The sequence below is a fragment of the Liolophura sinensis genome, chromosome 7 (assembly GCF_032854445.1).
Source record: "Liolophura sinensis isolate JHLJ2023 chromosome 7, CUHK_Ljap_v2, whole genome shotgun sequence".
Lineage (NCBI taxonomy): Eukaryota > Metazoa > Mollusca > Polyplacophora > Chitonida > Chitonidae > Liolophura > Liolophura sinensis.
The window spans coordinates 28,889,936-28,917,660 of record NC_088301.1 but is presented as its reverse complement, the minus strand read 5'-3'; the positions used below and the strand labels follow the sequence as shown (position 1 = coordinate 28,917,660).

Sequence of the window (27,725 nt, the reverse complement as noted above, 5' to 3'; positions counted from 1 at the left end):
AGAAATAATATTCAAATAAATGTTCAAAATGAAAAAAAAAAAAAAAAAAAAATGTTAATTTCCCATTAATTCATAGGGTATACTTTCACTTAGCTGAAACTTTCTGTTCAGTCTGAAAACCAAACAGGTGATGAATTCTTGTTTCAACAAAATTGTTAATACACATCTGACACAGAAACCCCCAAGTAAATATTACATGCATTATTCAAGGATGGTCGACATAAAGAGGGAGAAGTCTGTTGAATTTTAATTGTTTTCAGGTAGGTTGTCCCACTTTTCATACACCTCCAGTGAGCGTACACAAGACTTTCAGTAAGCACCCACAAAAACACAAAATAGTTATTCGCAGGAACAATTACAGACCCCTTCACAAAAGAGATAAGGAGCTATAACCACAAGCTTATAGTGAATTGCTCTTTTGCAATTGACATGGTTACAATGTCATTAATCACCATCAAGTGTCGAAAAAATCAAAGCATAATCATAGCAGCCGAATGTAGAATTCCTAGTATTTGCGATTCAAGGTTGAAATTCCATGGATGTCCACCTCTCAAGGGGAGATAAGTCACACCGCTGTTGTGAACATAGAAGGGCTGTAAAGACTGCAGGCCTTTCTGGAGCTGGAGTCTTTGTGGTACCAGTACTATAGAACACAGTTTAGCTCTCCAAGGCTTAGTTCCAGCTCTTCAATCCCCATTAGAGCGTCACACTCCACCCATCTCAGAGCTTTTATACTGTCCTGATGTCAACACATTCCCAGGCATCACATAGTCTCCAATCATGAACTGGTTGCTCACAGGAAAGTGTGTGGTTCCCCCGTATATCACATTCTGTAGAAAGAGCAATGGAAAAACAAATTATTATGCAATATCATCAACACGACACATTAATAAATCAGCTGTTAGAATAAGGGTGTATTAAAACAAAAAAACCGACCTGGCATCAAACCCTAGACAACTGTATGTATACTAAACACAGAGACACAGGATACACTATTTGACTTACAATGACTGACTGCAAACACGACTTACTTATCTTGTCGTATCCTGAATGCTCTATCAAGTCATCTCAGAAATGTGTTTTAGGATTTATTCTGCTGGTAGGATGATATCCTAATAGGAAAATGTGGGTTTCAGAAAAGAAAAAAAATTTATTTGCGTCTAAAAATGCATTTTTTTCAGGGAAATTTTAGGGCAAATAGAGAAAAAAAAAAAAGACATGCAGCTGCTGTAAATAAAACCTCATCAGCTCAGCAGCTATTCACTACAGGCTCCCTCAATCGCAAAGATTGCACATATCACCAGCCACATATCAGCCTATGACCTGAGAAAGTAGGACAAAGGTAATTTCCTGTCTTAACGCATATGGGGAACCCCCACCAGGGAATCTTGGTTTGAAATTTCATTGCACTTAGTTCCAATAGTTTAGATGATATAATGCTAACTAGACAATACATAAAATGACCTGAGAAAGGAGGTCAAAAGGTCAGTCACAGTTCACTCAGTAAATTTGGAGATGTTGTTCTTTTAAAGTTATATGCACAAAATCTGACCAGGGAAAATAGGCCAAAGGTCATTTGAGCCCAAACCACCTGAATATGTTAAATGTCTGTAAAATATTGTTTGACAATATTTACTTTCAATAGGCTTCCTGCTGGACATGTATATTCTGCAGCAAGAGCAAGAAAAGTCAACTACTCAAAAAATCCAGATGTGAAAAAATAATGACAATGCATCACTTCAGGTTACCTTGCACAATCTGTGTGAGTCTAAGAAACATATGCCATATGATACCACAGTTCTGTCAAATACAACAGTCAAAATATGTCCAGCACAAAACTGCTAATCAATGGACTGGAAAATATGCACAAGGGCAGACAACTCCTAAAACATTAAAATGTTAAAACGCAACCTGACGGTGCACAACTGCAGACTATTTAACACAACTTTGAGAATCCTATGCCAAATATTAGCTGAGATAATATGGCTCTCAAAAATTTTCTCTGAAATATCAATAGCCCGGAAAATATGCCCAAAGGCAGACCCCTAACACAGATCGAAATGTGAAAAAAAATAAGCTGACAGCGCACAACTTCAGGTTATTTTTGCACACTTCGTGTGAGTTTGAGATTCCCATGCCAAATAACAGCTGGGATGTGATTCGCACAAATTTCCTCTGAAATTCAAAGGCCCGAAAAATATGACAGACAACTAGAACAGGTCGAAAAAATAACCTGACAGCGTTCAGTGGTCATTTTGCACACTTTGTGTGAGTTTTAGAATCTTATGCCAAATAATTGCAGCGATATGCTCTGCACAAATCTGAGGGGGGCGGATAAATGGAAGGAAATAGCGATTGCTATAGGTTTCCCATAATCAAAAGGGCAGACATAATAATAATATCAATGCTACATTACACATCTACATGGTAAAATCTCCTAAAACTTTCTGCGTATGATAGAGCATCTTTCAGTGTCATTTAGACTTTATTTGATTTAGTCATTTGATTTTGGGGACAAACCTACATTGTTTGGGTTTGCAAATTTCAGGGCGTCACAACAGGTATAATATTATCAGATTACACAGAATAATGTCCACAGAATATGCTTCCACATACTTCTTCCTTCCATTGAAGAATTATGTGCTATAAATCACAATGACAGCATGTAAAGGGTCAATTAATCTCCCTGCCTTACGAACCATTGAACAAAAAGGTGGTTAATTGGCGAAAAACCCTATCATGCTATTCAGGATAAGCTATTACTCACACAAAATTAAATGCAATGATCATATTTCACCAAATTACATGTTGTATATCAAAATAACTACCACTGGAAAATTCCATTAAATTATAGCTAATAGCTGTACATACTGTAATTCTTCAACCATATTCTTATTTAAGCATATTCTGAAGGCTTTATTCTATGTTAACTGATAAAAGGACACTATTTGTGAAGCCCTGAAACTGGCCAATCCAACCAATGTAGTTTTTTTCTCCAAAATCAAATCAAAAATGTGAATAAAGTGATCTTTCTTAAGTGAAAAGGTTGAGGAATTAAGAGTATTCTAAGATTTGCAAGCCCGTATAGTTGTTTGTTGATCGAATATCTCATAGCCTGATAGTGCAATGTTGATGTATACATGTGTTTCGCTGGCTGTTGGGTCTGACTTATATCACAGAATGGCAAATGTTCAATTTCTATTGTGGGACTCAAATTTTGTGCAACCCATCTTTCAAAACTAGCCAAGGATGTTCACTTGTTCAGCAGGCTATAATGGAGATTTTTGAAAGAAAAAAAACACCACATTCACTAATCAAAACAAAATTTACAAAGAACAGTTCAAGAAATATCAGATTGATATGTCTACTATTTATGGTGTCAAAATTATTCTTAACATTGAAAAAGTAATTCTAATTTTAGGAACTTTATTAGAGATTTTGAACAGAAACATGTGCACAGGAGACCTTATATTTTGTGAAAGGTCATTATTTGGGTTATTCTAAAATAACAGCAACATCTGACTGGATTTGTGCTGATCAGTTTGTGTCAATAAATATATACACACCAAGGTGGAACATATTTCCTTTATGATAGAAATGATACAGTTAAGGTTACTATAGCAGTAACAATATTACTGGTGTTTCATAAAACAGTCACTTGTGGCTTCTGACATAATTTTGTATACAATTAGGCTTGTCCTTCAGTTGTTTCTAAATCAGAAATCAATGAATGATTGAAATGTAACACCAAATTATCTGTATTTCAGGAATACAGCAGAAAATAACTACATAGGCATAGCTGATAAAAGACAATTCAGTAACTTGCATTCTGCCATCCCCATGAACAAAAATTTAGAACTGAATTGATGAATCCTGCCATTTCACAAAACTACTAAGGCAATGGAAGACATTTAATGCCTACATATCAACATCTCTGATCTGTAGCCATCTGCAATTCATCATAGTTTTGAAACAAACTATTTGATTGGTCACACTCCATGTTGAAGGCCAATCAGTGCAAGTCTTACAAAGAAGGCCTTCCAAAGTGGCAGAAACAATATGGTTGCTTGCAGATGAGTTTAGATTTGCTAGCCTAAGAAATAAGCATATCAGCTCTGTTAAAAATCTCAAAAAAATTACATGTTCCATAATTAATAAGTCTTCCTGATTATTTTTTCCCATTTATTATGTAGCCACTTGAGCCACTTTGTTAATGATTTCCACATTCTTTGTCGCCTTTTGGATGCTAGGCATCTGCACAAACAGCTGTCTGAAAGGGTAGTATGTACAGTACAACTACAGTTTTCTAAGCATTTGATTTCACCCTACCAGGCTAGGGATTCAAGAGGACACTTGATACCACTACAGACAGTAGTACTACATGAACACTTAATTCTGGATGATGTCCTGCACTTGGAATACATGTAGAGAGAGAACATAAATAAATAGCTTCAGAACTTTAACACTGAATACTTAACAAACTGTAATTTAATTCCTCTTTGCTCATGTCCAGGATATTAATAATACACTGAGCTTTGCCATCAGAGCTGAAACAATGACGCTCAGTTAGTTACAACTCCCTAAAACTCTTCCACTTTTGATGGTAACAAAACATGGTACACACGGTCATATATACACATGGGTACGCAGTAATTAAAAAACCCACTAAACTACAACATAAGCTGTAACTCAAGAAGAAACTTATCTTCAAAATAAACATAATGAAAAAAAAAAAAAAGTTGAAGAATTGTGAAGTGTAGAAATTCCACAATAAATTAACAAAACATGGGATGATCTATTTAAAATCTAAGGCAAGATGAGAGAAACTAGAAAGCTGCTACACGTGCCACTGACCTGAGTTGAACTGAAGTGTATTGGACTGATGCCAGCCCCAACGGAGGTCCGATTGGCGTTGCTGTTGTTGGCCACACTCATAACACTGGGGATACTGCCAGGGTTGATGGGGGCACTGGCTGTCAACGTAGCAAGTAGACAACGAGTCAGTTACCTCTCTACACTATTAGCCCTAACAAAGCAACTCTCAAAAAAATAAAATGCAAAGTTTTCTACATTACATGTATTTCAAATGCCCAAAATTTATTACAAGGTTCTTAGCACACATCATCCAATGCAACATTAGAATGTTGAGAAAAAGTATAATATTTCTTGCATTAGGTGTTACAGAACGTATAAATCCACACGATGATGCACAAAAAAAAAGTGTTTCAACATAAACAGTTTACTTTTCCAGAAGATAATCATGATTTATCAGACTGTCAGTTTTGCTACTTTGCAATGTATCGTTTGAATTGACAGTACAAATCTGCATATTTCAACTTGTTAAAGAAACATGTTAGTATATTTAATCACACATGTAATAAGGGGGTAACATTGATGATATTCTGCAGAACTAGATCATAATACAGTTTTCCCAACATATCCCTACACCATGCAATACCCTACTGGACATGTAAAGTTACCAAACAACTTATAGAAATGTCTCTTTTATAGTTTGATACTACAAATTTAACTTTCAACATGCAGCGTCATTTTGAAGATATAATATGATGTGATGTATTTTCTTCTTTTGTGAAATTCAGGGATTCAATGAAATGATAAAGAGCTGAGAATTCAAACGTAATATAAAAAACATGCATGAGAACCTCAAGTAATCAGCTGTTAACTTTCCTAATTAACTTAAATTTATAATTGTGGCCTCTAACTGAATAACATACCAAAAAGCTATGCTAATTTGAGAAAGGAAAGAAAAATAAAGTTCGTGAAACAAATAAGTGCAACTAGAAGTAATAGCTTTGAAAACGTAATAAAAATCAAAACAAAACAAACTTGCGTTTTCAAACAAGTCAGCAACCAAAATTTGCACAAATGTATAAATGTATGTAACTGTTATTGTTGTATACAATAACAGATGAAGTCACATTTGAATACAAACTGCACAATTGTAAGCTTTTCTTCATCTCATTTTGCCTTAGCTGATTGTATCAAAAAAAATGAAAACATTTATTTAATTTAGGTTGTTTATTGGACAGAAATATTCAAACTTTTTACATAAACTCAATTTGAACATCTCCAAGTTCCACAAAGCAACTGGTTTGCATTGCGAGTTATCTCCCTTGTACGGAAATCTTCATGACAAGCTGCATTTATCAGACTTAAGCAAGTTTAAACGGGGCGTAGAAAAAAAACAAATATGACACATGGTTTGGTCTCTGTCAATCTTCGTGAATAAATATGACACATATTGAATACATCATGAAGCAGAATTCTTACACAGTAGTTATTTCGTCTGTAGGTTTTGTTTTCTGGAGTCTGAAGATTGGTAAATGGCTAACAGCAGCAAAATTAAAATTCTCTTGGCCAGATCTCGACATTTACTAGCTACAAAACTTGCTATAAACGTGTGCCATTTTTGTTCAAAGACAACACATGGAGATGTGTGCCAGACAGGACTTCAGCCCATGGATAGTTGAGATCCAGCCGTAATCATCTCAGAACAAGTGAAAAGCCGGTCATTGAAGTGCGTAGGGCTACGCAATGTATTTTATCTCTATTTAACGATAAATATAAATTAATTAATCACTAGGTAATTCACTCTTTGACAGTGTCTTTATTTCCTCATTAGCTGATTTTTGTGGTAAATTTTATGTGACTCTTACTTTGTAACAGTAATCATACTTGTCTACTGTCATCATCTTGAACTGTTTTTAGGCAATGAAGGATTACATTTCAAGAGAATTGAAGTAATGCACAGAACATTTATCTAGATGCTCTATTAGTTTCTGGAAAAACCTACATTATTTGTGAAATGTCCTTTCACAGACTGAGGGTGACAGCCACATATTCCCTAAGCCATTAATGCATGACCATTCTATTTTCATGACTGAAATGTAGTTTGAAAGTTATGTCAAGACTAATTGCACATGTTTTGAGTTTCAGTCAGTCTACACTGATGCTTTTATTGGTTGTAAGCTTTTTGGACAGGTCTTCAGACTTCACTTGACAGTTTGTGCCAGGCAGCCTTAAATACATTTAACAATACCCTGCAATTTAAATCAATTATCAGTTTGCTATATTATATAGGTCAGAAGGTCAGCTTTAATTGAGTTCATATATGCAGTGATAATTACATTAACTGATGTATTGCAAAGTACAAAAATATTCAATTTTGGCACCTCAACACTCGGTCAAAGCGAAAAAAAAAACAAAAACAAACCCCTCAACCCAACCGAAAGAAAAATTGCCTACCAAGAGTGGTGAACAGTATGTGGAAAATGACTCTAGAATCCCCTGGAGAAATAACTAAAACCTAATTAACATGATTGCAACAGACTAACTTCTGACAACCAGGTAACCATTACAACCTGAAGATGTGAATGTTACATGAACATGCTCTAATATGGGGTTTTCAGTGAGTTTCAACAAAAGCAATGTTTTTCAACCACATTGGTATCACTAAATTCAAATGGGCAATGTTTCACACAATGCTTAGGAGAAACACCTCTCGCTCATGACAACCATGTTGTATGGTGAGTGTTAACACAAGTTCACAAGCCACGGATATTACAGGTGCAGACATGCTACCAGACCAGATGTTAGTTGTAAGCCAGATCAGCATATCACGGCTTTCAATGGATAATTGCATCACAAAGCTTTATGTGCAGAGAACACTGACAATACATGTCCCCTAAGGGTTTGGAAAATCAGAATAATAGCTGTCAAGTCTACAACAGAACAAAACACAGCTATAAATTTGTCCAAATCTGACAAACATAAACTAAATTTGTAACTTGTCATAGTCAAACAATGTAACGACTTTCAATTCAAAATGACAAACCATTTTGAAAAAAGGTCCAAAAACTGTTCAAACCTGGGAAAAAACAAAAAATGGCCACAATATTGCTGAAAATAGACCTAAGCTGGAATTTGTAAAGTGAAGCCCAACTGTTTCGTGCAGTGCTAACAAAATCATGACAACTTCTAATGAGTCCTATGTTGTATTGAAGTGTGTGGCAAGGGAAGTGCTGACAGGGGCTGATCTTGATGCAGAGTTAGCACAAATTTTCTGGTCTGCTTTCCTGTACGGTAACCTCGGGTGTTCACGGTAGTCCTTCAACTAGCAAATGAATAAATATATTGAATACTTTTCCAGCTTATCTTCTCTACGTATTTCTTATAATATAATAGAGGGGCCTCCGTGGCTCAGTCGGTTAGCGCGCTAGCGCAGCGTAATGACCCAGGAGCCTCTCACCAATGCGGTCGCTGTGAGTTCAACTCCAGCTCATTCTGGCTTCTTCTCCGGCCTTAAGTGGGAAGGTCTGCCACCAACCTGTGGATGGTTGTGGGTTTTCCCCGGGCTGTGCCCGGTTTCCACCCACCATAATGCTAGCCGCCGTCGTATAAGTGAAATATTCTTGAGTACGGCATAAAACACCAATCAAATAAATAAATAAATATAATATAATAGAATACCCCTTATATTCCTGTGGCCTGATCAATAAAATATGATGGTTTAAGCGTGCCAGTCATTTTTTGTAATTAACAGAATTGTTGTTAAAAATGTTGCATCCCTTACCCAATGTTTGGAGATTTTTAGCCAAAATTTTTCACGACACATTAAGCAATATATCTGTACACATTATAATACAGCTTCAAAGGTTACCAGAAATCACTTGGAAGGCCCATTTATGTGTTTTCTGTTATGTGTTCGTACAAGTCAATGTATTTTTTTCCTTAATTATGATCTTTTTTACGAAGTAACTTGCTCATTTTGAGAACCCAAACACGATTCCCCAAACCCTCCTGATGGGTTGAATTTATTTATTTGATTGATGTTTTACGCTGTGCTCAAGAATATTTCACTTATACGACGGCGGCTAGCATTGTGGTGGGTGGAAACCGGGCAGTGCCCGGGGGAAATCCACGTCCATCCACAGGTTGCTGGCAGACCTTCCCACGTACGGCTGGAGATGAAGCCAGCATGAGCTGGACTTGAACTCACAGCGACCGATTGGTGAGAGACTCCTGGGTCATTGAGCTGCGCTAGTGAGCTAACCAACTGAGCCACGGAGAGCCCCTGATTGGTTGAAAATCAGCCCAGATCAGCCACTGGCTTACTGGACCAATTGGCACTTACAACGGTGCTTGATCAGCACCTAATTGATAGATCCAGTGGTACCTACAGCCGTGTTAAATCAGTGCCTGGCTGACACAACTATGTGCCATCTAGAACTATACTAGATCAGTCCCTGGCTGACTGAGCCAAGTGGCACCTATACATGTTACAGATCAGCCCCTGGATGTCTGGACTAAGGGCACCTATAACTGTGCTAGATCAGCCCCTGGTTGACTGTGAAAATGTACAAGATCAGCACCTACATGACTGGACAAAGTGGCACCTATAACTGTGCTAGATCAGCCCCTGTTGAATGTACTAAGTGGCACCTAAAACTATACTAGATCAGTCTCTGGCTGACTAAGCCAAGTGGCACCTATACATGTTATAGATCAGCCCCTGGATGTCTGGACTAAGGGCACCTATAACTGTGCTAGATCAGCCCCTGGTTGACTGTACTAAGTGGCACCTATAACTTTGCTAGATCAGTCCCTGAATGACTGGAACTGGGGGCACCTAGAACTGTACAAGATCGGCCCCTAGATGACTGGGCCAAGTGGCACCTATAACTGTGCTAGATCAGCCCCTGGTTGACAGGACTAAGTAGCACCTAGAACTATGTTAGAACAGTCCCTGGCTGACTAAGTGGCATCTAGAACTGTACTTGATCAGCCCATACACGACTGGACCAAGTGGCACCTAGAACTATGTTAGATCAGCCCCTGGCTGACTGGACTAAGTGGAACCTACAACTGCGCCAGATCAGCCCCTGGCTGACTGGATCAAGTGGCACCTAGAACTGTGCTAGATCAGACCCTGGTTGACTGCATCAAGTGGTATGTAGAACCGTGCTATATTAGGCTGACGGGATCAAGTAGCACCCAGAACTGTGCTTTAACAGCACCTGGTTGACTGGATCAAGTGGCACCTAGAACTGTGCTAGATCAGTGCCTGGCTGACTGCATCAAGTGGCACCTAGAACTGTGTTAGCTCAGTGCCTGGTTGACTGGATCTACCACATTTCCACATCCTTTTCGCAAGCAAGGGGTAGCAAAAACTTACAACAAAGTCGGTGTTGAATCCATGACAGGCAAATGGGAAGGTTGCAGGTAATCCTGTTCAGGTAAGACACACACCGTACACTGCAGGAGATCTGACATGTGTAAACCCCCATGTGCTGAGAGACCCAGTACACCACCACCACCTATGAGTAAGCCAATACAGCCATGTGCTGGTGACCATATTTGGAAGTAAATGACAAATACTAGTCACTCTTCATCATATTTACAAGAAATATCAAGTCTACTATTAGACTATTAGCCTACAGACAACAGGTGGTTGCCGTGTTCATTTCTCGAAATAGTATTCTTGTACCTGCATCTGTCTACCCAAGTGTAAGATGTCTGTCGAGCGTTGGCCAACAAGACATTTTCGTGTTGATTAGTCCAAAATTCGCACCAGCACACATCCCAAGTTCTAGACATTTATTCCTTGTTTCACACAGCATGTATATTCAATTATCTGTGGCATATGACTAAAAACGGTCAGCCAGTTGAATAAATACATGTAGAATATGATTCCCCTAACCAAAACAGTGACTCTAGAGTCGAGCTGCATAGACAACGGACTAAAACCAAACTCAAGTCTTGCTTGGGGTGTTATTCATTTCTGTTTTTAAAAGAATATGAATAAATTATTCAACATCAACAACGGGGTACTCATCCCTGACCCCGATTATAAACCATGGATGAATTATAGTCTGGCAAATTGAAAAGTCAACAAGTAAAACATAAATTCTGGCCAGGAAAAGTAGGGTGCATAATACGTCAGATGAGCGAGATTTCACCGCATAGTAGCTGCTTACAAACTGTGGAGACTGGTGTTTATGAGAATTACAAGTGAATGTTCCTACTGAAGAGGAGACAAACAAGATCATCTTATTTGAATGCATTCTCACAAATTTAGGGTAATGGACAGACATATTCACATGAGAAGAGTACCCTTTGGTCAAACTTGGCCAAGGAGAAAAACAGGATGGTTAGTCAAGTCAACAAAATTAACAGCATGGAATTGTAAATAAAAAGAATAACACAATAAAATCATGGTCCCCACCCCATTCAGTATGACATATGATCAAACAAGCAAAACCCAATCAAATTACTGCAAACAAATATGCAGAGTGCCTTGAGGTACATTCTGTGGGTGTTGAGCAAGTTGAAAGAAACAGTTCTCAAACTTGCTGTGGACCCAGGCTTTTATATTACATTAATTTGGCGACTTCAGAGCCACGTATAAAAACCAAATATCTTTGATCTGTTGCAAGTTGCCCAGCCTTCCTAATTTCGCTGGAAAACACTAAACAATCTTCAACAATCACAGATACATCAAACAGTAATTTTTGATGCATACTAAAGACACCTTACACATCTGCTACTACAAATAGCATGACAGAAATAAGAATGCACTTGAATATATCAAAAACTAGATCATGTCATGATGCTCCATGTCACGGACAAATACTTAAGAGCTGTGGAATGTTGTTACAAAAAAGCGGTCGCAATGCCGTGTTAAATGCAGGAGTCTTGGGCACGTAAGTTTCCATCAAGCATGTTAAATGAAATTATTTACATGCATACTGTAGCTCTTACTGGTTTCCTCCACCAATGGGTATGAATACCGTCACACTTGAGTTAATAGTTCTGAGCACCGATGGAAACACTGATCACACAAACATATAAATAATCTATACTGCTACTGGAATGAAAAATTCCCACAGGGTTTAACAGATGTACTTACAGAGGGGAATGAGGTTGGCATGGACCACATTTTGCGGGTTTGCGGTCATCGACACCTCCTGACCTCCATTCATCGTGCCATTCACATAGCCTCCCTGACCTATAACTGGATGAAGACAGAGTGGAATTAGTTAAATAGGTTACACAGAAAAACTTTACAATACAGCTATACAACTGTAGGTCATAACCGATCCAACAGTTGGTTGATACTACTAAAACTAACATTTTCTTCAACTCTGATTCTAATATACAATAGTGGGCTTCAGTGGCCAAGGGAAGGGGTTAACATGCCACCAAGGCACAATGACCCAAGCCCCTCATCAATGCAGTTGCTGTGAGTGTAAGTCCAGCTCATGCTGGCTTCCTCTGTGGCCCCATGTGGGAAGGTCTGTACTTAATTTTCGGACTGACCGCTGGGGCGTTAAAAGAAAACTGTACTTTAAAGTCGTCCACCCCCCCCCCCCCCGCCCCGAAACGAAGGTTGAAAAATTTGTTTGTACTGTTATATGTTATAACACGTCCTAAACTGCACGATAAGAAATTAAACCAGAGCATTTCATGTCAGGAATTCAGTCATTTATGGAATTCAATATGTACACACCGAATCAACGATAGAAAATCCCCTTTGTGCCACTGTGTTCTACTTATGTGCAAACCCTGAGCTCAATACAGTTTTTGAAATACCACTTTCTGAAATGCACTATGGTCACTTTCTGTCGCTATATTTGACTGAAGCAAACACGTCCCATTGATCTGCTTAGAGTAAGAGAGGTTGCGTAGAAATGTCCGACTGATACAATTCAACTCATTCAGTTGTATACTAGACGTTCCCAATCCAGCACACAGTCAGAAATGTTGGACGAATTATGGTCAGCAATACCCGAAGACAGAAGCAGTCTTGCTTTGGCTAGTATGAAATAAATTCCCCGGGTAATTAACAATGCTTCGGAAATGCCTTCACACATGTGTATACGTATGGGTGTCAGTGCTGCTATATACTCGCCTTTCTTTTTCTCCCCACCTCGTCCACCGAGAAATAAATTTTGAGACAAATGAAACTTAATTAATCTTAGTTGGTTATTATAGCAACATGTGTACAGCCCTTATGAGGTAGTGAGTGATGTTGTTGCACATGGAACCTCCGTAGAATAACAAGCATTTTCTCGTCGTATCAGCCATCGTCAGTTTACACAAGTTTTACCGTTCTATGGGTGGCAACTGCAGCCCTGTGAATGGCTGAGCAAATGTTAAGCTATGGTAATAAAAACAATCCTTGTGCAGTGTCATCATGGTCACAGGCTCGTAGTATTAAAATAGATGTGGAAAGCTTGTGCAGATGTCTATCCCAAAATTAGATAAACTATGACACTCCATAAATATGGTAAAGTAGATATACAGACAATAAGCGTCTATAGATAGGTGTTTTGATAAGAAACTTCAGCCTTGGATTTAAGGTTTATAGAAATCTGTGTTAACAGCAAAGTCCACAAAACAGAAAAATGACAATTCTGGTAAAATTGCCAGAAAAACCTGGTTATCAACACCTTTGTTGTTGTCCTGTGTGTAAGTGTTGGAACTTACATTTTTTCAAACTTACAATAGAAGTCTGACACAGGGGAGAATGGGAAATTTTAGGTTATTTTCATGATATTATTTCATACTGATGTCAACAGTGCAGGACATTCAGACACATGTACTCTGAACCTTTTACAAAATGTTTAAAAGGAAATAATTTAGATACTGACGCACCCTTACCAGACAGGTCTAGTGAGTGACCTTGAACTTGGCTTTGACCTTGGACCCCTGATCCGCCCGTCACCCAGTACAAATCCGATGGAGACTGGTTGGATGTGCCTGGTGGCACTATTGGTACTTGACCATTGTAACGGAAAAATGGGTTTTTGAGGTCCAGTGAGTTGACAGATTTGGCTGAAGTTCCGGGCACGTTCATCTCGATATCTACATCATAACTTTGTCTGAAACGAGAACAGGAATTTTATCATTTAATGTGAACAAGGATCAATGCTGTCGAGATAAGACTACAGCTATTACAGTTTTAAAAAGTTTGAAGAAATACAGATTTTTAAAATTTCTCTGACAGCATATTGTACTGAAATTTCATAGAATGAAAACAATCAGGCTAAACCATACTAAACTGCCGGATTTGTCTTATTTTAAAGAAGATTAGCCTTAGACTAGCACTATTCCAAAGAAACTACATCTCATGGGAATGAATTAATGCAAAAAAGGACATAGCATGAGATGCACTTTTCAGAAAAGGGCAATACTTTAGTTAAACACAGGCTTGCAATCATCATCAGGAAGCTTGGTATAAACCTTAGATTTTGCCCGTAGGAGACACATGTATGCAAAACTTCAGCTCTATACAAAAAGTACAGAAGTCACAAATCTGGTAATTTAGGATAATTCAAATGTACACAGAGCACAAGCTATGGAACACCTCCCTTGTGTCACTGGGCTTCATATGCATTTAAAATGTCAGGCCAATACATGTATGATACCAACCATACCATTTACTTTAACACTGATTCTAATACAAAATATATGAAGTCATGAATTTTGTCATTAATGGTATATATAATATGCACATACCGAATCAACAAAGGAACATTCCCCTAGTGTTATGGTGATCTGCATGTACGCAAAACCTGAGCTCAATACTTGCAGTACCTTGTAAGAAATCAGCCCTAACATTTTGTTTACCGTTGATTTTAATACACAATTCACTTAGTAATTGATGAATTTAATTTACGGCATTAAACAAGCACACAGTAACTCAACAATGGAACATCCCTCTTGTTTTATTTGCTCTACATTTGGGCAAAACTGGGCGCATTACTTTGTAAGATATTACCCCTAACATTTTGTTTAACATTGCTTTTCCCTGCTACTACATGCCGACACTGGGGTAGGGGAGAGGAGCTAAAAAATGGTCCTTTCACTTTCACCTTAAAAACAAAGGGCAAAACAAGCGAGTTACTTCAGTGACTGTTATGGTAACACTCTTACTTGCTGTTGCAGCGCAGGGTAACCTTGCCGGTGAGCGTCTGTCCGTATTTGACAAGGATGGGCGTCTGTAGCAGACACCTCACCTGGTACCAATGTGTCAGTGGCTCTGTAGGGACTGTTGACAACCAGATATTTTCTCTGAAAACGCAAAAATATCACTGATCTACATACATATAAATGAGGGATGACCTGAACTGAAAGGAGCTTGTATACATTTTACTTTGCCTCCTGTATCTAACCAACTGAGCACAAAATGTCTTGTATGCGCACCCAAACTATCCTAACTCAGCCACTGCCGTAATAACTAGAGGTCATCTCGTTCACCAGTGGTTAATTTATTTATTAATTTGATTGGTGTTTTACGTCGTACTCAAGAATATTTCACTTATACGATGGCAGCCAGCATTATGGTGGGTGGAAACCTGGCAGAGCCCGGGGAAAACCCACGACCATCCATAGGTTGTTGACAGACCTTCCCACGTACGGCCGGAGAGGAACCAGTGGTTAATAACTGAAAGACTATAAACAGGTTCGAACCATTGAGCCTTTCAAGTGAACACTTCACAATGTATTTGTCTCATGAGAATGTAAACAGTTAAATTTTATATTATCCTATATATAAATCTGTTACGTGCACTTATTGTCTTGATGAATCCTTAAACGATGGAGTTCAGTATCATGCTTGTAGAAAAAAGGGACAGGGCAGGGTATAACCACTGATTTCTTCCAAGTTACTCACCAACTTTCCCACAGGATACATACAGATATGAACAAGTAAACCATGTGGGTGAAAGTGGCCCTCAACGAATGTGTGCACGGCCACAAGCTTGTCGTCAACCACTTATCACTTGTCACCAAGGCCCCACAAGCAATTAGAGCGAGGAAATCTATAAACTTACCATCTGAGGCTGATGTATGCATTTAAGTAGCGCTAACTTGCATACATTTGTAAGTTGTTTCCCTGTATGCCAGGTGTCTCTCCTGGCCTATTAATTTCAAACACGATTTGATTTATTTATTTATTTGATTGGTGTTTTTACGCCGTACTCAAGAATATCTCACTTATACGACAGCAGCCAGCATTATGGCGGGTGGAAATCTGGCAGAGCCCGGGGCAAACCCACGACCATCTGCAGGTTGCTGACAGACTTTCTCACTTCCGGCCGGAGAGGAACAAACACAATTTGATTTGACAAGTGTTACATGCCACATTTCATATGTACTCTTGCACAAGTGTTGATAAGAGAAAACCAGTTTACCTTGAGCCTAGGAAAGCCACGTCAAACCAGAAGGCGAGCCCGTGAACAAGGCCTGACTGTAACATGTTAAAACTGACAGGGATTTCAATCACGTGCAGATCCGTCTCCTCTGCCGTTTGAAAATCCACTGTGTACTTGACAGACTTGGACATGCATATCCTTATGTCAAATGTGTCCTGTAAAACATAAAACATATCAAACTAGAACTTCTCCAGACTATATTTATTTATTCTATCACATACACATACAAGGAAGATCTTGATGTTGTTTATTATATTTATTGTGTCTCAAAGAATTAATATGGAAAAAAACCAACATGTTTTTTTTCACATTTTTGCTTAGAAAGTTCTAGTAAACACTGAGAATTTCAGGATAACATATTTGAGTAATATTTAATAATTTTGAAAACACCTAGAAGGAAACAATACTCTGTGATTCTAATGTTCTACTGTCCAATGCATTTAGTTACATCTTGGTAGGTCTGTCCCTCATGAATCAGAATAAATTAAGTTGCGTCTAATCTAAAACATACAGAGCAGAATGGTAACCAATGAATGCCATTGTTCTCCGTGTACCTTGATCTAAGACAAGAAAAGGTAGCCATGGTATGAAAAGGTAGACTTACAACAATCGGCTGTTTGAAATATTCTTTTTCTGCGGCATCCCGCAAAATTGTGAGGTCTACTCCATGAAAAGACTGCTGATACCTGCAGAAGGTTAACACACATATCAAAAGTCACTATAAACACCACAAGCATTTAATCTTCTCCTCAAACCTCAAAATGCCTCCTTACAACAAATGGTCATGCTTTAAGACCACAATCAGTCAACAGCACGATTACAGCCATATCTTGTCGTCTAGATGCATGCAAATATCTTTATTTATGACAAGGTGGCAATTTCATAATATCTATCTAATTAGCATCAGAGGTCCTGAAGTTTAAGTGTACAACTTAATATTAATTACACAAATAAAGAAAGTTTAATAATTAGGTAACATGAAAAATATGACCAATTTTGGCCTTCCATTTTGACAGAAAATGTTCATTAAACACTGTTCAATCCCCACTTAAAAAGCAGAGCACCAACAATTTTCACTCATGGGTATAGGGATATTGTTGTGACTTGCACCAAATCATTATGACACGACTTTAAAGAGAATGCATTACACTAAAACGTCATATTATGATATAATGTAAGATTGTAGAGATTTTCCCCAAATTTTTTCTGCATCTAAGTCGTTACCATTTCTATTTATTCGCTTAGTGTGAGCATCAATATCTTCATTAATTGTACCGCTGCTGCATGGGCAACAGATCATAATACATGTTTTTGTCCTTACACTGTATAGTTGTATCTCAACAGTACAAATATGGCAAGGACACATAAAATATAGTACAATTTGTCAACCCCTTTTCGATCTTTTCAGGATCACATCTAAATGTTAATCACATATAGCAAACATAATTCAACAGCTCATTCCACAACTTAACAGAAAACTTCTTCAACGGATCATGAAAAACTTTGTATCAGAAGTTTGCTGGCAAGCAGGCAATTAGGAAGATCAACTATTGAGCAGTAGAATATGGGGTCAAGCAGTGCTACAGATCATTTTCAGAGGAAGCGTGGCACTCCCTACTTTTCCAAGACAGGGAGTACTGGGTAAGCCTGCCGCAGTACACATTTTTTGAAAATACTCATCACTTCACTAGTTTGGGTCCCCAGCCATACACCTGGAAAGTGTGAAGTTAACTGAGTGAACGGGGTTGAGAAAATCAAAAGACATACATGTGCATACATGTATAGGCCTACATAGACCTACGGGTACAGAGATTCTTGTAGTTACAGACAGGACTACACGTAAGTACATGTCGACTGCTCAAAATTACGACTTGTCATAACATTCTAGAGCAAATTCATCACTTCAGCTCTTCCTCACATACGCCTACATTTATTTATTACACCGTAATCAGTAGACCTACTGGGTTTATTCCACTGACAACCTTACCTTTTCATTTTGTTTTGCAGGGGTTGCAGTATTATTTCATTCTATGGTAACTGGTTTAGTGCAACTAGTGCGACTGCCATTTTGGGATTAAAACATGATACGCTAGTTATGCTAAATGCAAATGTAGGCCTACATTAGAAGACAAAAATTTATTATTTATATATTTATTATCACTATATAGTACAAATCTAAAGTGTTTCTGAACACTAGCTGTTCTCGTGACAGTTGTATTTCGTTGCATTAGCTTCTTTCCTCGGAAATCACAGATCCATGCACATGTTGGAAACTGGACCCTCAATGACACTTTAACATAGCACAAATAACTGACGATCCGTGTGGAATTAAAACCATGCATTGGGAGCGATATTAGGAAGGTTGAGTGCAACACAGTAGCAGAACTTGCTGTATGGTAATCCAAATGACCAATTTTTTAGCCCTTGCAACATCTTCATGGCAAACACTAGAGAATCTCACAAATACAAATATCACAGTAGTTATTCTCCACGACTGTGGGTAGTTGTACATGAGCCTTTGCTGTAACTTTCAGTTTCTCAAAACTAACACGTTGTGGAGTGCGTCGCTCACTTAAATTACTTTGCAGATCTACTTTTGATTTTGATTTTTATTTTCTACAGGACTGTTTACTTTAAATCTCGCATGTACCCTATAGCTTTCAGGAATTTAGGCGTACGCACAAATCTTCATGCGTATTCAGTATGATCTGTTTTAATTTTTGAAGCGTAATATCAAATTTTTGAGCGCAGTTACTGAGCTGTTAACTCTAGCCCTGGGGTCAAGGTCAAATGGCATACCCGCCCTCTGACGACTTCCATATTCTTAAGCAAATTTGATAACCTTTTGTGACATGAAACTAAACGAATAATAAATGAAAGCACGACTCCAAAAATAATTAAAATTTTTATTTAATGCATAATCATAAATAAATTCCAACAAAACAATGAAGAAAAACCCCCTAAGGAAGCTAAAATTTGACCATGACGAATGGTATATTTTGTTAAGGGCACTGACACGTCGTACTTGGGTGAAACTACTTCCGGCAATTTCTTCACATCTTTCCATGCCTACACAATGGGCCTCTGGCCATTCTCACCAAGACCCATAAAAATTGTTACCAAAGAATGACACTACTTCTTATGGCTTTAAGGCATTCAAAGCTTACCAGAAATTAGCTTTTGAGCACTGTTCCATGAACAGTGCCTCGTCTGTGAATGGCGCTATGTGCAAGTCTCCTAACGTTGGAAACATTTTACCTGGAAAAGAGAAATGATAGTTTTGCCATCTGATTGATCTTTACCATTCTCAGGAACTTCAAATTAGAGAAGCTAAGGACACTATGGATTAAGTACAGTACCTAATTAACCTTCTGATACGCATGTTAAAAAGAGACATATTGGCAACAGTGAAAAACCTGTGCTGCTATTTTAAATGTCATCTACATGTAGTTAAGACTTCCAGATGTCTACTGTGATGTATCTGATTTTGAGTGGACAATCGAACTTTCATTTTTATACAGGGTTTCCCTTCCACCACAAAAATGACTTATGGCTATATTTAGACAAATGGCTAAAGATTGATTTTTTTGACAGGATTACGTCCCATTGTAGTTCTTTGGGCAAGGTAGGATGATCGGTGAACTTTCGGACTGCTCGGGGTCAGTACGGCTTGGTACCCCAGGGCATTGTTAGATCAGTAGAGCCACATGTATGTGGCTAATACCTTACAATTCTGCAACTGCACTTCACATGGGATTATAGTTTTTATTAGTATTTTATGTCCCAATTAAGATAGTGAAAAATTGGTTAGGAGCCCAGGCAAAAAACCCTTATACCAATATTTGCTGTTCAACATTTTAGTCCTCTGAGCCAGTGAGATTTGTTATCAGGATCACTAATGTCTCAATATTAACCTTTTTGTTCACCTGCACATATTTGTCACACATACCGATCCCCATGCTACTTTCTAACAAATACGATGTATGTACAACACTGCAGATTACGTTAAATTCTGAAATTTCCTGCGAAATATGTTTCAGACCTTTCTGCAGATGGGACAGGTAACTCTTTTTCACCTGTGACTTGGAAATACAACCTGTCCAGCCAGATGAACACTATTATTTTGATTCCTGACTTTATCAAACTGAATCAATTGCTAAAAGAAACAGGTGTCATATCTGATAAATGTGCTTACCTTCTGGTTTTAACCACTTTTTGGCATGTAAAAAACTTTCTAGCATTCTCTCATTAAATAGCATGTATCCCATTGGCTCTGAAATAATAGTGTCCACTTTTTCAGGAATTTCCACCTCCTCCACTTTCCCCGGTATCACAATTATCCGACCTCCAAGTTTGTTGTCACGCACCAACCTCTGCCAACATGAATAGCCACCATCAACAAAATACATACATTTTGACAGTCACATATTTCACAATAATCTCAAATACTTCCTAATTTTTGTTTTTAGCACTCACTTAACACAGAATTTTTTCTGAAAAGTGGTTTCACTAAAGCATGAAAACTTTCATCCAAAGCCATGCACGAGCAAGCATCAGCTGGCTGGACAAGAGCAGACCGGCAGCAGATAGATCAAGGTTTTCTGCAAATGAGTTAGCAAGGGCCCTTCAAAATGGTTGTTAACACATTTTAGCCATGGCATTTAACTAACAGCGGTTACCTCGCAATGTTGAGCCATGGAGCTGGCCTCCACAGCATACACTTTCCTAGCACCAGCTTGTATGGCAAAGAAGGAGAGTATGCCTGATCCTGCCCCCACATCCAAAACAATCTAAAATCACAAAACGTGGATACAGAGTTAAAACATACTGATATTTACATGAAAAGGTGAAGTTTTAGAGAAATAGTGGTCATGAAACTCCTACCTTCTCAATAACTCAATGAAAATGGGAGGACTTTCAAAAACTGGCAAAATGGATAACATAGCCATGGGCAATAGTCTCAGTCAAATACCATTAAAATTTCCAAATCTTCATGTCTTAAGATTAAAAAAAAAAAATAAATAAATAAAAACAATACCTAAATGAAAGAAACATTGTTTTCCATGTGAACAGTAAACCTGTAATAATTTTTTCAACTGGCACATTAGATTCGATTGAAAAGCTAATCAACTGACAAATTCCTGTAAACAGATATATTTGAAGGCTTTCTAGATGGTGACCTTGTCATGGAAGTCGGGAACATTGGCCAGCATAGCTCGCTGATATGTGGAGGTGCGAATGTAATCCTGCATCATGTTTTGTTGTTGAGACAGGTATCCATAAAACTGAAAAAACAAAAAATAAAACAAAATGTAAGCAGAGATGAAAAAACATTATGCATTGTGAAAGAATACGTTTGTATGTAATAATCACGGAAAGAATGAGTAATGAAAATGGATCCTTTACATGTTGGTTCAACCCCGATCATGGACACGAATAAAGAGAAGAGTGCACCCTTATTTAATAGTCATGCCTAATTAAGTCAGTGATGTCATGTTTTCAATCTGACCATACAGCTTGGGAGGTCACTAGTACAGGCCCAGGTGTAGCACAATGACTCAGGATATGGCGGAAGTCAAATTTCGTATAAATATTACTTTAGACAACAATAAAACAGCTATTCAGTACGTCCATCTTGTCCCGGTACGTAAGTCATGAGGCAGGTAGTTCATTCCTGATAATATATCATATATCAAATGACATTATAGATACATAAAAACAATCCGTCACTTTGGAAAACACACTGCACAGATTTCAGCCATATTGGCTTTGAGTGGATCAATTTATTTATTTGATTTTTTTTTTTTTTTTTTTTTGGATTGGTGTTTTACGTAGTACTCAAGAATATTTCACTTATACGACGGCGGCCAGCATTATGGTGGGTGGAAACCGGGCAGAGCCCGGGGGAAACCCACGACCATCCGCAGGTTGCTGCAGACCTTCTCACGTACGGCCGGAGAGGAAGCCAGCATGAGCTGGACTTGAACTCACAGCGACCGCATTGGTGAGAGACTCCTGGGTCATTACGCTGCGCTAGCGCTTTAACCGACTGAGCCACGGAGGCCCCCATTTGATTGGTGTTTATATTTCATTTATATTTGTAAACACCTCCTGGTACATATTGTTTTAATCTGTGCATAAAAATGTTCTAAATGAAAAGTCACCATACATACGTGTATGTATGTTTGTACTAGAGGTTGGTCTTCAGCTAACAAATGTTTAAAATTTGAATTCTAATTTAATATATTCATAAATATTATCATGATTCAGATTAAATGCAGTTGTTTGGATGTAACAAATTTACATTCGAATAAATTTATTAGACATCCTTTAATATTTAGAACATGATCGAGATGAAAAATATCAAGAGGTGTTCCCAAACACCCTTCACACAAAATTATTTTCCTTTTCTTCTGACAGAAAAAAAATTAAATATCATATTATATTTTTGCGATCTTTCATCCACATAACCTTTATGTTTTTTTCTTTAAGTATTGGTCACTCCTTATTAGGTAAGACTTCAAATAAGTCAAACACATGGTATCAATGTTAATGGGCTGGTGTAGTGGTCCCCAGTCCTGGTATTCGCATGCACGCAGAAGCGTAAAAACAATGTAGACCTTACCTGAAAATATTGCACAGCTGATGCATCATCTGTTCGCGATCGAAAAACTGACTTTGCATCACTGCGCAGTTCTTTCAACTGATGTAGGAATGACTTGAGGGCTAAATTAAGAGAATGTACAAAATTAATTTACTCATGAATAATGATATTATTTACACCAAGAATAGAAACAGAACTCTAAAATTAACATCAGTCAGGAGTTTTGTAAACCATACTGATTCCGAAGTTATTCTGTTTTCCACGGGACAGAAACTACTGAAAATTTGCATACATTTAGGCACACTTCCTGATGCAAGAATACCAATTTATCAGCCCTTGAAGGTTATTTCTTGGTAATATGATTCACCACACGAAGCTTATTCCAGCATTTTGTGTCCACTGTGAACCAGTACGACGGCTTTAACTGTATTTTCTGGCACCATCTCAGCAAAACCTAGACTACTTGATGCTGTGTCCAAACTTAAGGCTTATTACTTTGATACTAATTTACAAATACACAAAACTGATCTATACTTCTTTACATAGCAGAATGCTTGTGCCATCAGTAGACAACAATCACATAATTGCAAGGCCATTCTTGAAATATTCTTTATTAACAGTAATCCATATCTATCAGAAACTAGAACCCTAATGTCCAAAATACCCCATTCCATCCCCGAATCTTCCCAAAAATACAGGAAAGAAACCTGAGAAAAACCTTACAGAAATGACAGGACGTCACGCTGTAGTTAGCTCTACTAGTACATCTACTTTGAATGGAGAAATGCAATCATAAGAGACTACAGTGACGAGTGTACATGGAGATCCACAATTGGACTAAGAGCCTAAGCAGGAATAATTATGAAAATAATGACTGGATTGTAATTAATTAATTTATTTTTTTTATTTGATTGGTGTTTAACGCCGTACTCAAGAATATTTCACTTATACAACGGCCGCCAGTATTATGGTGCGTGGAAACCCGGCAGAGCCTGGGGGAAACCCACGACCATCTGCAGGTTGCTGACAGACCTTCCCATGTACGATTGTAATTAAAGTTAATCCTATAACAAGATTAGATTACAGGGAAGATGTATGTTAAGTTTCATGGAAATAGATTCCGTACTTTTAGGAAGAATTGCATGTACAAAATCTGAATACATGGAATGGCACTATTACAGTAAGTCCGAAATGGGGATAATTACGAAAATAATTACCTGACTGCCATTAAACTTAAGCAAGACGTATGGTAAGTTTCATAGCAACCGGCACTATAGTTTGGGAGGAGATGCATGGACAAAATTGTGTGTACAGACAGGGCCATTCCAGTATATGCCCCCCCAACTTCTTTGAGAGGGTACATAAATGAGATCAGTTGGCCAGTAAGGAAATCTGTCCTTTTTTTTTACCTTTTTTAGTTCTGCCTAATTAAAAAGAAGGTATTCTAAAGAAATCAACGTTGTGAGAAAAGTAAATAAAAAATATTAAAAAAAACACCCAAAGCAATCACAATCCCAACAAAACTCTCCTTCTTTAGACTGTCACCCAATTAACATGTCTCTGTGATGGTGCAATAAACTGTTTACCATGTATGGAGGGAAATCTGAGAACATTGGATGTTTGGTCCTCGGTGACCACAGCTGACTGCTTTCCCAATCGGCATACTTCAGTGTCGGGATTCAGCACAATACATGTCACCTGGTTATCTGTGAAATGAAACATTATTTGTTTTAGTTTTATGCCTTACACATTATTCTACTGGCATGTCCAGTATGGTGAAACAAAAAACAAGCCAAAAAGGCGCATAGGTAGAACCCAATATCCTGCTGACCACACAACACGGGTAACAATATGTCAATACAATGGCCACACAGGGTGTGAGGTAAATGTAATATCCCACTCAGATCTTACAAACTTAAAAACTCCTGAAAAATTCATATTCAAATTTAACCCATATATATATATATATATGTTGTGGCATTGTGAAAATGATTGTAGTGGCAAAGAGGTCTTTGATGCAAATTGCAAATTGCATTTGGTTCCATGTACTAATGGTGGTAAATGCAACCCTGTGAATGGCTCAGGAAGTGTTGAACTATGAGGTAACATACTCCCTTGGTCTTCTGACATGCAGACTGTTACCGATGATTTGCTTATCTGCGTACTATGGGCTACTGTAACCATATGATTGGCCAAAAATTTTAACCAAATTGGACACCGACGACACTACTTTTCTCTCCTTACCTCGAACAGGCCAGATTAAAATGGCTCTAAGAGACTTGCTGTTACAGGCTAATGAACAAAATCGCTTTCAGCACTCTCTAGTGACAGAGGCTGGGTTTCGAATATTTTACATTAATTCCTAAATTTATGTTTCACTTTGAGGGGAAAGTCTTCTTGGAAATGACACCAAAGTGTGCCAAAATGTGGATATCTCTGAATATTTCTGGCCGACCGGACGTGAGTTGTACATTAGAGATACATTTAGTACTAGGCTGATAACAGCATCACAGGTAGGCTTTATCCGCATTTCTACGTACAGGAAAGCTTACATTCCATGTTAAAAGTCAAACAACCAAATGAATGTCAGAAATGTATAGTATGCAGGTAGTCCATTCAGCACTGTTGAATAAATTAACTACCAGCTCAAAGAATGTACCAAACGACTCTGGCATTTCAAACATCCTCATCTAAAACTGTCAGAAGGTCCTTGTCGCCTCTTGATATAGTTATAAACATGACAATTTCGCCAGAAAGTGACAAAGAAATGAGCTCAGTGGTCACTAAGGGGACACTTACCAATATTCCATTATTACCACAAACTAAATACTAAAAAAAGACGTTATCCAAAAGCGAAGCCGCAGTTTCACGTCACTAGTCTTTTACCACCTCTGGCAGCCTGATGTCTACAAAGTTCAAGATAATAGAAAAAACAAAAGATTGACAGGAATTTGAACCACAGGCATGTGAAGACCAGTGAAGGAAAACAAACACTGCTTTCAGACAGCAACTCTGGGCTACATGTACCACAGCTGCGGAGAGCAATTTCGGGGATCGGCTCTGCACAAATTCTATGCTGAATACATGTAAAAAATAAGAATGAAAAACAGAAAAATAAATGATGAAAAGATGGAAAGGAATGTACTGATTTGATCCCTAGACTGCCAGGCATCACTTACAATGGGCCCAGTACTGAAGATCAGCATAGAGATTAGGCGACTTTTGTTTTGCATTGAGCTCACATGTTGAATAAGTCACTTTCGTATTTCAGACGGTCTCCACAGAATTACACTGGAGCTGGGTGCTCATTTTCTTGACCTTCTTGACCTTATACTTTGACCTTGCAACGGCATGTTTACTACATTAAATATTTTTTTCACTGAAATTCTGCGCTGGAAATCGTGTCCCATTCGCAGTAACCTATGGTAAAAACAATGGAGAAATTGAAAATGCCAATTAGAAAGCATTACTTTGAAATGTTGCCATTTTATTGGCCATGAGAAGCAGCTGCAACCTCAAATTTCAAAGGTCACTGTCCGCGATTTGGTGCTAATTTGATCACATCCGCTCTGCTGTTGTGCGCATCCTAAGCTGCAAATGTCGCTGAAGTTGGAGAAAACTCAAACGATTCTGCAAGTTTTTTTGGCAATGACGAGAAACACACAACTCGAATTGGAAAAAATAGTTTGAAAATGCATAATCCTAAGCTCAAGGTATTTCTGGAATGTTTTAGTTCGATACAAATGTGCAGGTTTTGGGGTTGAACTATACTGGGGCTAATTTCATTGGTCAGTTTTGTCCCAATTCGCTTACCAAACTCAATGATGTTTGGAATGCTAGTAGAGCAATCCACCTGGAAACTATGAATGAAAATTTTATCTCAATAGGCTTAGCCGCTTTGGAGAAGAATATCTTTTAAATTATCAATAAAATTCAAAATGGCTGCTATATCATGTGACTGGCCAACAAAAATTGCTTCATATGTTCGTTCTTAAAACTCCAAAGTTTGTCTTTTGAACCTTGTTTTGTTTCCGAGACATTGCAATTTTACAAGAGGACTAAGAATAATACTAGGTTTAATAATCAGGAATCAAAATGGCAAATAAATTATAGTCACATGTCTGAAATCTAATTAAAAATCAATACTTGAGCAAATACAGAACAACTGTTTGGGGAAGGCATTTTACAGTGACAACCACAGTGCTGAAAAGAACAGAGTTAGTTTTCAAAGAATTTATATTAACAGGTCTACATTATCTGACTTTTGAGACAAGAAGACATTTCAGATGTAATTACTGACGTGGTTCTGCTCTTAAATAATGTGACATTAGTCATTACCATAAGCATATAAAAACAGAACATAACTCAAACCAAAATATCGATCATATGTTGTTGTTGTACTTTCCATGTTAAAAGGGTGTAGAAAGGAAATGCTTTGTTTGTTGAGGTCGGAAAAGAACATATCAAACGTTAAAAACATGTAACAAACGACCACACTTCTTTCCCTTACCGTTACATATTTTAAGTTCAATGTTTGTGCCGTTTTTTTCCAACTCTATCTTATGCGGATCGCTCGATTTACGTTGAATACTGTCATCTTCACAGTAAGTAGAGATGAGCACGTTGTCAAATACAGCCGCCATGCTGCTTTTCTGCTCTAACGCGGGAAGGTCCATGTAAAACATCAACCAAGAGCGGTTCAAACAAAAACCGGAAATGGATGAAATACCATAATCAGAGTCCCTCTATATAAATACACAAATATCCACTATGACGATAACGTATCAATAGGCAAAGAAATAATAAAATGTATTAAGCTAAAACTGCTATGCTTTTCTACAGCTTTATGCGTTTATCTTTCCCGAATTTTAGGTAATATCCTG

General features: G+C 37.9%; 1 protein-coding gene across 1 annotated transcript; it reads right to left on the bottom strand.

The window, feature by feature from the left end:
• Positions 1-66: 66 nt before the first annotated feature.
• Positions 67-27,485, bottom strand: LOC135470814 (histone-arginine methyltransferase CARMER-like). Its single transcript, XM_064749856.1, has 14 exons — positions 27,353-27,485; positions 24,429-24,548; positions 22,864-22,964; positions 21,419-21,523; positions 20,918-21,028; positions 20,434-20,611; positions 19,406-19,496; positions 16,843-16,924; positions 16,218-16,393; positions 14,959-15,096; positions 13,684-13,904; positions 11,930-12,034; positions 4,855-4,973; positions 67-830 (listed from the first exon to the last, which is right to left on the bottom strand). Exons 1-14 carry the CDS (start codon positions 27,483-27,485, stop codon positions 705-707), a joined length of 1,806 nt encoding a protein of 601 aa, XP_064605926.1. The 3' UTR covers positions 67-704.
• Between the last annotated feature and the right edge of the window lie 240 nt (positions 27,486-27,725).

What these genes read in the sequence shown, in the direction of transcription:
- LOC135470814 (XM_064749856.1), bottom strand. Translation starts at nt 27,485, where the DNA reads ATGGCGGCTGTATTTGACAACGTGCTCATCTCTACTTACTGTGAAGAT. An exon ending in CAGATTTCCCTCCATACATG is followed by an intron (nt 22,965 to 24,428) that starts GTAAACAGTTTA and finishes CTCTTAATTTAG; the next exon opens with CCCTCAAGTCATTCCTACAT. An exon ending in TACACTTCAGTTCAACTCAG is followed by an intron (nt 831 to 4,854) that starts GTCAGTGGCACG and finishes CTCTTTCTACAG; the next exon opens with AATGTGATATACGGGGGAAC.